At 44.3% G+C, this 12,500-nt stretch overlaps 1 protein-coding gene across 2 annotated transcripts in view; it reads left to right on the top strand.

Moving 5' to 3' along the window:
• Nucleotides 1-12,215, top strand: part of KPNB1 (karyopherin subunit beta 1) — a gene marked incomplete at its 3' end in the record, with an annotated part of 29,841 nt that extends 17,626 nt beyond the window's left edge. The window contains exons 12-22 of one of the 2 annotated variants that reach the window (XM_084748737.1): nucleotides 1,837-1,967; nucleotides 3,276-3,423; nucleotides 3,581-3,652; nucleotides 5,191-5,335; nucleotides 6,953-7,035; nucleotides 7,580-7,687; nucleotides 8,134-8,277; nucleotides 8,435-8,540; nucleotides 9,260-9,374; nucleotides 10,231-10,392; nucleotides 11,023-12,215. In XM_084748737.1, the coding sequence (XP_084604863.1) occupies nucleotides 1,837-1,967; nucleotides 3,276-3,423; nucleotides 3,581-3,652; nucleotides 5,191-5,335; nucleotides 6,953-7,035; nucleotides 7,580-7,687; nucleotides 8,134-8,277; nucleotides 8,435-8,540; nucleotides 9,260-9,374; nucleotides 10,231-10,392; nucleotide 11,023 (1,215 nt within the window). Of the gene's footprint in view, nucleotides 1-1,836; nucleotides 1,968-3,275; nucleotides 3,424-3,580; nucleotides 3,653-5,190; nucleotides 5,336-6,952; nucleotides 7,036-7,579; nucleotides 7,688-8,133; nucleotides 8,278-8,434; nucleotides 8,541-9,259; nucleotides 9,375-10,230; nucleotides 10,397-11,022 lie in introns of those variants that run through there. The other variant, XM_084748736.1, reaches the window with a different exon arrangement.
• Nucleotides 12,216-12,500: the final 285 nt, after the last annotated feature.

The raw sequence follows: 12,500 nt of genomic DNA, 5'->3' as shown, positions 1-12,500 counted from the left end.
TGAAGACAGGAGCTTGTCCTGAGCCATGGGGAAGAGAGGAGGAGGTGTGGGAGAGAAAGGTACCTACCTTATTGGAAGACTTGATCAGAATTCTGTCTCCTGATAGCTTCATTACAAAATGTGTGGCAGCTGCAGAAGCCAGGGGGAGCTGTTGACTTAGCCCATGGGTTCCCAAAGCAATCATGCAGCTGAGCAACTGTGAAGTTTTGATTAAAATGGAGGTTTTGTTTTGTTTTGCATTTATTTATTTATTTATTTATTATGTATGCAGTGTTCTGGCCTGTAAGCCAGAAGAGAGCACCAGCTCTCATAGATGGTTGTGAGCCACCATGTGGTTGCTGGGATTGAACTCAGGACCTTTGGAAGAGCAGTCAGTGCTCTTACCCTCTGAGCCATCTCTCCAGCCTAAAATGGAGGTTTTTTTTTTTTTAACTATAACAGCTTAGTAGGGCATGAAAGCAAAGGAGGGAGGCAGTGATTGTGTGGCCTTAGAGGTTGACTAGGGGCCTAGTGTAGGAAAAGAGGAGAGTCTTTCGAGACAGTGTTTCCTGCTATAGATCAGATTGGCCTCAAACTCACAGATCCGCCTGCCTCTGCCCCCACCACCCAACTAAAACTCTTTAAGAGTGGAAAAAAGGATCCTGGCACAGTGGTGCAGGCCTGTAATCCTGGCATTCAGGAAGGCAGAGGCAGGAGGATCACTGTGAGTTCAAGGTTCCCTGATCTACAAAGGAGTCCAGGACCGCCAACGCTACAGAGAGAATCCTGTCTCAAAACACCAAAAGAAAAAGAGAAAGGGGGGCGGGGGTGGGAATCCTGTGGGCAGATTACTAGACAGTCTATAATGATTTAGGGTTTCATTTGAATTTTTTTTTTTAAACATTCTTTTCTTGTTTTGTTGTGTTTTGGAGACAAGGTTTCTCTGTGTAGCCTTGGCTGTCCTGGACTCACTCTGTAGATCTACCTGCCTCTGCTTCCCGAGTGCTGGGATTAAAGGTGTGCACCACCATGCCGGGCACACTATTTTCTGTGTAAATGTTTTGTCTGAATTTATATGTACCTTGTGTGTGCCTGGTGTCTACAGAGGTTTTTTTTTAAAAAAAAAAACCAGGTTCCTTAGAACTGAAGTTAGGGATACTTGTCAGCCACCTCATCCGTGCTGGGAGCTGAACCTGGATCCATTGCAGGACAAGTGTTCTCTCATACTTAACTTTCCATCGTTACTTATTTTGAGACAGAGTCCTACAATGTAACCTCATACTCAGAGAGATCGACCGGCCTGTTTGCTGAGTGCTGGGATTAAATAAACTCATTCACCATCAAACCTGGCCCTCCATAATTAAGCTTTCAGGTTGCTTTTCTTTTTAAAATTATGAGCATGTGCTTATTATGTGCACATGTTTAAGAAGTTTATTAAAGCAGATACTTCCATATAAAAATTTTAATATATCTAGTCAAATACATGACCAGTTCCTAATGGATTCCAAGGTATGGAGTTTCTAATGATTTCCCTGGTAGACAGCATTGCATTATGAATTATCCCAGGAACCTGTTGAAGGATGTGTGCACTCCCTTTAGAGAGTGTCAGGCCCCCTGAAGCTGCAGTTAGATTCAATTTTGTACCACCTGATAGAGGTGCTGAGAAATGAACTTTTCTTGATGACCTTGAAGGGAAAACACTGTAGCCCTTGTGTAGCCCTGGCTGTCCTAGAACTCTCTCGATAGACCAGGCTGGCCTCAAACTCGTAGATCCGCCTGCCTCTGCCTCCTGAGTGCTGGGCTTAGAGGTTTGAGCAGTCACCACCTGGCCCCACTTAAAGGAATCTTTGTTGGCAGGCTTTCTCCAGTCTGGCTGAAGCTGCTTATGAAGCTGCAGATATAGCTGAGGATCAAGAAGAACCAGCCACCTATTGTTTGTCTTCTTCCTTTGAACTTATAGTTCAGAAACTGCTGGAGACCACCGACAGGTAAGTGATAGTCCATTGAAGCTGGAGATAGCACATCTGACTCCTGTGTAGAGGATAAGAACAGTGGGACATGCCAGAAGAAATTAAAAGTATGACATCTGTAGTAGATTTTAAGTGTTTAAATGAAAGATGGAGAAACAAAATAATGAAGACTGCTCCCTTTAGAACTGATGAGATGACAGTTAAGGTTCCATGCCTGCAGAGGCTGAAGCAGAGTTGCAAGTTCAGAGTCAACTGAGGCTATATGGGAGACTCAAAAAACCTAAACAAGGGGGTGGAGAGAGCCCTGAGTCTAGTTCCCAGCAACTACATGGTGGCTCACAACCATCAAGATTGTGATCTGATGCCCTCTTCTGGTCTGTAGGTGTACATGCAGGCAGAGCACTGTATATTTAATAATAAATATTTCAAAAGCAAAATAAAAATCTTTGGGGGCATTTTGTTTTTCATTTTTCAAGACATGGGTTGTCTATGTAGCTTTGGCTGTCCTGAACTCACTTTGCAGACTAAGGTGGTCTCAAACGCACAGAGCTCCATCTGCCTCTGCCTCATGAGTGCTGGGATTACAGGCGTGCTTCACCACCGCCCAGCTATTTTTATTGAGTAGTTGATAACAGAGATGCCCTGTGAGGATTTTAATTACCTCACCTAGTCAGTCACTGTCATTTATGTGTTTACTATGTGTGAAATTGCTTTGTTGGAGCAGCTTCTTGAGTTAGCTGAATTTGTTCCGTTCCATCTCAAGCCATTATTTGCCCCTTTAATTTTAGCCTTCTCTCTCTTCCATTCTAAGTGTTTGCTTATTATTAGAGTGAGAATAGACATGTGCTATGTTACAGACATGAAGGTGGGGAGGGCTACTTTGTGGAGTGGGTCAGCGGGCCTGCACAGCAAGTACCTTCAGTCTCCAAGGTCCCACTAGTGCCCGTTATAAATACAGCCAAGTCAGAGACTGGGAGCATGGGACTGACTAAAGGGAACTTGGGGATTTTTGTGGCAGTGGTGAATTTTTGTTTGTTTTGTTTTGTTTTTTTTTCTTTTTTGGTGTTTTGAGACAGGGTTTCACTGTATAGCCCTGGCTGTCCTGCAACTTACTTTATAGCTTAGACTGGCCTTGAGGTGATTAAAGGTGTGTGTTAGCACACCCAGCTGCTTTTGTATTGTTTTATGGCTTCCTATTTTAACGTAGTAGAGGTTGAGTGAGCTGCATCCCCAACCTCTGGTTTCTTGTTTCTGGAAAAACACTGCTTTTCCAGCTCCTGTCCCTTTTCTGTGGAGGCCCAAGGCTTTTGTGTTCTGTCCCTGCAGGCCAGATGGACACCAGAACAACCTGAGAAGCTCTGCATATGAGTCTCTCATGGAAATTGTAAAAAACAGTGCCAAGGATTGTTACCCTGCAGTGCAGAAGACCACCCTGGTCATTATGGAGCGGCTGCAGCAGGTGCTTCAGATGGAGGTGAGCCGGCCGAGCAGTCTGTCCTGGGCAAGGTGGCAGAGCTTCTGCTTCCTGGTTGTGCTATTCACTGTTGGCATTGCAAACGGCTTAGCTGATGGTCCTGGAAGGTCCTGGAAGTTGCAGCGTGTTCACTAGAACATGGTTTCTTTTTCTTCAGTCTCATATCCAGAGTACATCGGATAGAATTCAATTCAATGACCTCCAGTCTCTGCTCTGCGCCACTCTCCAGGTATGACAGTGCCATTGCCTCCTCCTTCCTTCCCTTTTTATATGTGTAGGTGTTTGCCTGCGTGTATGTCTGCACTGTGTGTATAAAGCGCCCAGGAAGGCCAGAAAAGGGTGCTGGGTCTCTTGGCACTGAGTGTTTAGGCTGTCATGTCAGTGCTGGGTTTATCCAGACAGTGCTCCTAACACCTGGACCTTCTCTCAAATCCCTAACTTCCTCCCTTAATACCGTAAAGGAAGAGACTCGTTTTATTACTGTGACAGATGCATGGGCACACAGAGCCCTGAAGTAGTGTGATAGTTCTTATCTGTGACTAGAGAGTAATTTCTCACCTTTGTGTCCATCCTGAGAGATGTAACTTTTCTCTTGTGGAGGTGGAAACGCTTTAGAAGAATGGTCACTTCCACCTGTGCGCCTCATGTGCCTCGAGCTTTGACTCTTGGTTTCTGTCCAGACCTAGCTGGGTCAGATAATGGCTCATTTAGTTAAAAATACGGCCCTGGGCGCTAGGGTGTTGTAACTTGAGTCAGGCACTGACATATGCGGGGCCCCTGGCTCAGTCCCTACATAAGGCAAAAAGGCTTAAACTTGGCCATCATCTTTGAAACACTGCTTGATGCTGTGTCAGGTAACATTACCTGATATGCCTTTTATTGAGAACAGTCTTTTTTTTTTTTTAAAAGATTTATTTATTACATATATAGTGTTCTGCCTGCATATATATCTTCACACCAGTAGAGGGCACCAGATCTCATTACCATGTGGTTGCTGGGAATTGAACTCAGGACCTTTGCAAGAGCAGCCAGTGCTCTTAACCTCTGAGCCATCTCTCCAGGCCCCCAAGAACAGTCTTTTTCAAATAGTGACTGGAAAAACTGAAATAAAATGTCACTGTCTGCTTATACCTTTGCCATTAGAGAACAAAAGGAGAGTTCTGAGGCTTCCCTGAAACATGCATAGATAAGTGGATTTGAGTGTTCACTAGCACTGGTTGCTGTGCCTGGGAGCTCCCTTTCTTTCTTGTTGCTGTCATACTTGAAGGCTGCTAGAACTTTGTCAGCAGACGAGACCCTAGAATGACCCAGTGGCAGTACATATGCAGGTGTGAGGAGAGCAGCTGGAGAGAGCCTGGAACTGGAAGGTGTTTGGGTCTCGTTCTTGACCGTCACCTCAGAACTTCAGCTGGAGGCTTTTTATTGTGTTAGAGTGGTTACAATGACATAACATTTTTCTAAGTAAAATAATGTGTTGCTCTAGCGAGACTGGTGTATAGAGGGTCCAACTGGTGTCAGGCAGAGGTGATGCTTTGCATCATAGGATTTCCATAGTAGTGCCAGTGAATTGAAAAGTAGAAGAGATCATTAAAATTAATGTTTGATTGCAGATGATTTGCTGCATAAAACATCTTGAGAAAAATGTTATTTGTCTTTTGGAAAAAAAAAGTGTGGGACTTAAGTAACTATTTATCTTAGAGAAAAGGCATAGTATTCTGATTTGAGGATTTGGAATTAACCGATCCTGAATTCTTGTTCATTTCACAGAATGTTCTCCGGAAAGTGCAGCATCAAGATGCTTTGCAGATCTCTGATGTGGTCATGGCCTCCCTGTTAAGAATGTTCCAAAGCACAGCTGGGTCTGGGGGAGTGCAAGAAGATGCCCTGATGGCAGTTAGCACACTGGTGGAAGGTCAGTGAGCACTGGAAGCAGGCTTGTATCTTCAGGGTGTAGGAGAGAGGGTGACAGTCACATTGACACATGTAAATTATATCCCCTCCTTAAGGTAATAGCCAGCTAGGTTTAGCACCTGAGTCAGATTGGCATCCTCCCAGGATGGTTAGGACTCGTCAGAAGCTCATCAGGTTCCTACTTCCCTTGACCATCAGTTTGCTTTATTACGGTTTTTTTTCTTGTTGATGGGAAAGGAAACAGAAGAAACATTCTGGTTTCATTCCTGCCTTTGGTACTTTCAGGTATGAATTATAATGCTTTGGATGCTTTAGACTTTGCCTAATAGATTGTGGGTCTTGGTGTGCTGTGGATGAACTATTACCTGAGTTTTAGAAATTGATTTTTAGTTTGGTGTTTTGGCTTGTTTTTCAAGACAGGGTTTAGCTGTCCTGGAACTTGCTTTGTAGACCAGGCTGACAGTGAACTCATGAGAGATCCACCTGCCTTTGCCTTTCGGAGTGGTGGGATTATAGGCCTGTGCTACTACACCCGGCTGAAATTGATTTTGGTTTTTCAAGACAGTGTCTCTCTGTAGCCTTGGCTGTCCTGGACTCACTTTGTAGACGAGGCTGGCCTCGAACTCACAGCAATCCGCCTGCCTTTGCCTCCCACGTGCTGGGATTGAAGGTGTATGCCACCACGCCCAGTTGAAATTGATTTTTATTATAGTTAAATGTCTGACCATACAAAATTGCTTTGGAAAATACTCTAAAGACTGTTTTTAAAGGCGTTTGAAATATATGAAAGCAGCATGTTGGAACTCTGGAAGGCTTTGTCAGAGGTTATCTTTAAGTACATTACTAAAGCCAGTTGGGATGACACCTGTTACCCCAGCTCTCACCGTCGCCGCACTAGGCTACATAGACATTCAAGGCCAGCCTGGAATACATGAATCTTTTTGAGAGGGAAGAAGCCAAGTAGAGCCTGGTGCTTAGGAAGCCGAGACAAGAGTACTTTGAGTTCAGTGACACCTCTGCTACAGAATGAGACCTGAAGATAACAAAAATGGAGAGCCTTACACAGAAACACTTCAAACTTAAGTAAAATTAGCTAAGTGATGGACTAAACCAAAGTGGAGCCCACTAGGGCTTGGGTGAAGCCCACTCCAGCTGTGTGGGCTACAGCTGCTTCTGCTTTCTCCAGTCTCTGTACTGTGGATTGAACCTAGGGCCTTGCCTATGTTAGGCAAGCGCTCTACCACCGAGCTGCACCCCCACCTTTCTCCTGCTGTGGCTTATGTCCTTGCTATGATTGAATAGAAGTCCTTGTTTTGAAGGTGGCTTCTGATGGAGGAAGGAATGTGAAGCCGCATTGCTGACTTTGACGATTAAAAAGTATTCTTTCCTTGAGGTCCATGCTACTTTGTTCTATTAGCTACAGTAAAATCTCATAGGAATTTGGTCCTCCCAGTGGCTGCAAAATGTAGCTAACATGGGACAGTTTGATTGTATTCATGATGGAAATACTAGTCAACACACACTCTGTTTAGCCTGTTGAGTAGTGAGTGTGTTGGGTTCCTTAACTCCTGTTGTGTCCTGTGTTGCTATGATTAGCTAATGTCTGTTTCATTGACAGTGTTGGGTGGTGAATTTCTCAAGTATATGGAAGCTTTTAAACCATTCCTGGGCATTGGATTGAAAAATTATGCAGAGTACCAGGTAGGATATGTTGTTCAAAATAGTGTCTTTGGTTTTTGTTTGTTTTCAATTAATGTGAATCAGATTTGGAGCCTGGTCCCTGCTACTGCTAGGCAAACACTTGAACACTAAGCTCCAGCCCAACCCCCGAAATCATATACTCTCATTAATATAGGGTAGAATACAGCAGACAAAATCAGGTTTTCCCTTTTGCATTATTTGTAGCCTTAGCATCTGCACTGTGAAAACCAGGACATTGGATCTGCCAGATAGAGATCACAAGATGCCTGCCTGCACAGTCCTAATGAAAGTGCAGCTGCCAAGTTATGCTATCACTGCCCTCAAGAGCAGGGCTATTTGTGTATTCTGCCACCGTCCCTTGCTGTGGTGCTCAGGCAGCCCTAGCTCTCTTGCTGAATCTGGCTGAAGCTCCACAAAGGAAGGATGTTGTTTCCTTCTTTGATTCTGGTTCACATGATGAGGGACCATTGGCTAAGTGAAATTAATGCTGTGCCCTGCTGGAAACCTTTTCTCTTTGGGAAGTCATTTCCTTGGTTCTTTGCAGGTATGTTTGGCAGCTGTTGGCTTAGTTGGAGACTTGTGCCGAGCCCTGCAGTCTAACATCTTACCTTTCTGTGATGAGGTTATGCAGCTGCTCCTGGAGAACTTGGGGGTGAGCATTTTGCAGAAGTTACAGATTGGAAAGAAATTTAAACTTCCGCCGGGCGTGGTGGCGCACGCCTTTGATCCCAGCACTCGGGAGGCAGAGGCAGGCGGATCTCTGAGTTTGACCAGCCTGGTCTACAAAGTTAGTCCAGGATAGCCAAGGCTACACAGAGAAACCCTGTCTCAAAAAAATCAAGCCTGAAGGCCCATGTCCAGGAACTCCAGAACACTTGTCCATGGGCTTGGGAAGAATACAGTTGTTTATTTTCGTAGATCTAAGTTGCAAAGTTAATTAAAGGAAATGTGTGTTCTACCTGGAGGAAGTGGTTAGGTGAATACATACTTTCTCTTTGCAACAGTAACTCATTAAGTTCTGTGTCTCAAATTTCTTGGGTCTTCAGACTAGACAAGATTTGGTGTTTATAAAGTTCCTTTTTCTTTTTCTCTTGTTAGAATGAGAATGTCCACAGGTCTGTGAAGCCACAGATTCTGTCTGTGTTTGGTGACATTGCTCTTGCCATTGGCGGAGAGTTTAAGAAATACCTAGAGGTCGTATTGAATACTCTGCAGCAGGCCTCCCAAGCCCAGGTGGACAAGGTAAGCTAGGAACTGTCCTGATGGTTCTTCTAAGTACAGCTCTAATGGAAGTAGGAGGACTGATTATGGGTGGGGTTTTTTTTGTTTGTTTGTTTGTTTTTGTTTTTGTTTTTAAGATGGCCAATATGATGGAGGTTTTATTCTTTGTCTCTTCCAGTCAGACTTTGACATGGTGGATTATCTGAACGAGCTAAGAGAAAGCTGCTTGGAAGCTTACACGGGAATCGTCCAGGGATTGAAGGGAGACCAGGAAAACGTACACCGTTGAGTATACAGCCCAGCTCCCAAAATGCACTGACCAGGGCGCACAGGGGCAGACAAGCTCTGTCTTTCCTTTGTGGTTCACTGGTGGACTATCACCTGCTACATACAGGAAGAAAGAAAAGACAAATGACGAGAGTGGTTTGGGGGAGGCAATATATAGACATTTGGCATTTCTGTACCCTTCTACATTTCTGTGCTTTTTTTTCTCATGGGTGTGGTGAAGGGGATCAGACTCAGGCAGCAAGGCTTAGTAGCAATGCTCTACCACTGAGCCACACTGCTAGCTTTGTCTTCTCTGGGATCTAATGAAGCCACTGGGGAACGTGCAGAAGTACGGGTACTCTCTATTGATTTGCGCCCAGCAGCCAGAGCAGCAGGTGTTGAGTAGCTCAAGGCCACAGTGGAGGTTGCTCATTCTAAGCTCCACTTGTGGGATGCAGTTCAGTGGTGTGGGAGCACTTCCCCACTGTGTGTAGGGCCTAGATCCATTCTGTTCTTCAGTACCACAAAAAAGTTCTATGTGCCACATGATTACAGAAGGGATATTTATCTCCTCTGTGGGTTCTTCTAAACGGAAGAATGATTTTGGTACCATGCTGTGTAGCTGGTTATCCAACTGAAGCCTTGCTATGGGGGTAGAATAGCATGGCCTTAGTGAGAAGATGCTATGTCCTGTCTAACACCGGACGGTATAACAGACCTCCTCTTTCCTTTATAGCGGATGTAATGCTGGTACAGCCCAGAGTAGAGTTTATTTTGTCTTTTATTGATCACATTGCTGGAGATGAGGATCACACAGATGGAGTTGTAGCCTGTGCTGCTGGATTGATAGGGTAAGTTAGTGCTCCTTCCACAGAACGGGGGATGTGTGCGGGAAAGCCAGGAGTTTTTGTTTTGCAGTGCTGGTGACAAAAGCCCAGGGTCTCACAGTGTAGCCCTCTATCTCTCAGGAAGTGGCGTCACAGCCCCTCAGGCCCTCACAGAGTCTGTGTGGTTTGCTCCAGGTGATGTAGACCTAGAGCTGTAATGTCTTGCTAACTGCAACACATTGCTTTTTGTTTGAGCATCCTCAGAGGCTTTTTTGGTTTTTCGAGATAGGATTCCACCTGCCTTTGCTTTCTGAGTGCTGGGTTTAAAGGCATGTACTACCACTTCCCAGCTTTTATTTATTATTATTATACAGTGCTCTGCCTGCAAGTACACCTGCAGGCCAAAAGAGGGCATCAGATCATGTTCTAGATGGCTGTGAATAGAACTCAGGACCTCTGTGGGAACAGTCGGTGTTCTTAAGCTCTGAGCCATCCCTCCAGCCCAACAGCCGACAGCTTTACCCACTTAGCCTAAGCCTCTTCTGAGACCCTGAGGCAGTTCACAGCTCAAAGACCTGGTTCCTTTTTTTTTTTTTTTTTTTTTTTAACTTAAAGGTCTTGCTATATGGCCAGGGTTGACATTGAACTCATCCTTGTCAGCTTCTTTCTTGGTTAGTAGTATTACAGGGTTGTGCCATCACACTCAATTAGCTATTAACTTTGAGTGAGTCCTTCAGTTTTATTCTCCGGAAATCTCTTACAGTTTTAAGAAGTGAATGAATGCTAAAGAACGGATCTTTGCCTCAGCCTGGTTTGGCGGCAGCAACTGTGGTACTGGTGTGTTGAGGAAGTTATTCTTGGGTGTGTTTGCTTTGCGCAGGGACTTGTGTACAGCATTTGGGAAGGATGTACTGAAGTTAGTAGAAGCTAGGCCCATGATCCATGAACTCTTAACTGAAGGACGGAGATCGAAGACTAACAAAGCGAAGACCCTTGCTACGTGGGCAACAAAGGAACTGAGGAAACTGAAGAACCAAGCCTGGTAAGTAAGATCTTGTCTTTACTCCCTTAGGTCTTGTGAAGGGGACATTTTCTATAGGATTTCTGATTATGCCTACTGGTATTTTGCGTACACTTTTCTGTACCTGCTTCTGAGCAGGCAGCCTTAATCTTTGTAAGCCAGGCATTTGAGTTCTCGTGAAGAACAACAGAACTCATTAACCAGAATACTGAAAATATTTTTGGAACATAGCAAATTTTTTTCTGCTTTTGTTCCCTTCTTCATGCCCCTTTGTGCTGAGAATCAAAACTTTGGCAGGGGTTTGGGGCCTCTGTGTAGCCTGGCTAGCCTAGATCTTACTTTGTAGACTAGGCTGACCTCAGACTCACAGAAGTCTATCTGCCTTTGCCTCTGCCTCCCAAGTGCTTGGGTTAAAAGCATGTACCACCATGTATGGCCTTAAGTATCCATTTATTTGCTTGGATTGCTGGGAATTTAACCTAGGACCTCACATAGGCAAGTAAGCACTTTTACTGCTGAACTACAATAGAGGCTTATTTATGGCAGCAGGTAGAGGGTGCGAATCCCATTCTAACTTTAGGGGCTCTTGGTTGTGGGAGTTGGGGGTGCAAGTGAGCTCAGGACTTGACCTCTTCATCTGTTTGTTTTTAGATCTGGTACCATTGGGATGATGACCTGAGACCCCCACTGGAAATCTCCAATCTTTTGAAAAAACCCGGAAGTGAGGAGTGTGCACGGATGCTGAATGTTTGGGAATGAGAGGATGAGTGAGTGAGGCTTGAAAACACACCACATTGAAAATCCTGCCACAGCCAACAACAGCAGCGCTGTTAGCGAGCTAAGTAAGCACTGACTTTGTAGAAAAACATAACATCAGCCATCTTGGAACAGAGAAACAATGGATTTACTTACTTATTAAAAAAGAAAAAAAAAGCTGTCTCTTCCCAGGGAAGGCTAGAACTAGCTTTCCTGTCTTGGCCGGTGCCGAATGGGATGACTGGTTTGGGAGAGGAGGACCTGGGTTCAGCTGCGGAGCTATGTTGTGAAAGGCAGCCTGGCCCCTGCTACTGAGGAGAAAGATGGAGCCCGGGTCTTGAGCCCACCTTAACGGTACCTTTGCACTTGGTACTGTCTGTGCCGGCGAGAAGGCGCGTGGGGGATTTCACAGTCTGAGAATGAGTGTGTGTGAGTGAGGCGGTACCCACATTCTCAACTTCAGTCATTGCAGTTTCTTTTTCCCAGAAAACAAAGGGGTTTGATGTTGCATTTCATAAACTAACTGAAGTTCGGGCTACTGATGCAGCACAAGAGACGAGTTGTTTTCTTTCTTTCTTTCTTTTTTTTTTTTTTTTTTTTTTAAAAGAGGAAAGATGCTTTTTAGGTTTGGTTTGGTTTCATTTTTAATTATTCTAGGGAAAACACTGACGAATGGTCAGAGCTCCTGTCCTGATCTTTTCATCAAGGCGCCTTTCCTGATAATATGGTTCAGCTGTGAATGTAGCTGTGGGGGGGGAGGGGGGCAAAAAAGAAAACTCTGGAGTTAGAGGATATAGAAAAATAAAAGTACGGTTGTTACAAATAAAACGCAGACTTCAAAGACAGAAAATGCCACAACCCAACTAAAATTTAAAGGCTTGAAAATTGGCATCACAAACAAGCTCTCTCCTGACTTATATTGTGGCAGTCTGAATGCCCCAGAACACTGTGCCAAAGAGTTTAGAAAACAAATGTACAATAAAAGTAAATAACGCACTCAAAACCGCAAACTTCAGGTAACTATTTTGAATTGCAAATGACGAAAATTTAATGTTGAACGATCTGATAAAATAACCATTTGGAAACTGCTTGGCCTTCTGTTCTTTTCTTTGATTGACTGCAATGCGGTATTGGTCTCTTGCTGCACTTCAAAACCAACTAACCAATAAAACAATGTGTGTGTGTATATGCGTATACACACACACTAACTACAACTGTTGTGATGAAAATGGCACCAAGAAAAAGGTTCTATTTTTTCCACTGAGGTTGAAGATTAATAAGATGGTGTCAGACATTCCCCTGCTCACACGCTTTTGTAGTTTTTTGTTTTGTTTTGTTTTTTTCTTTTGAAGTGTGATGTGCTGTGATCACAA

This window comes from Acomys minous, assembly GCF_964271855.1.
Source record: "Acomys minous genome assembly, chromosome: 12".
Taxonomy (NCBI): domain Eukaryota; kingdom Metazoa; phylum Chordata; class Mammalia; order Rodentia; family Muridae; genus Acomys; species Acomys minous.
Note: the sequence above shows the minus strand (reverse complement) of the source record. Positions and strands in the feature narration are given on the sequence as shown.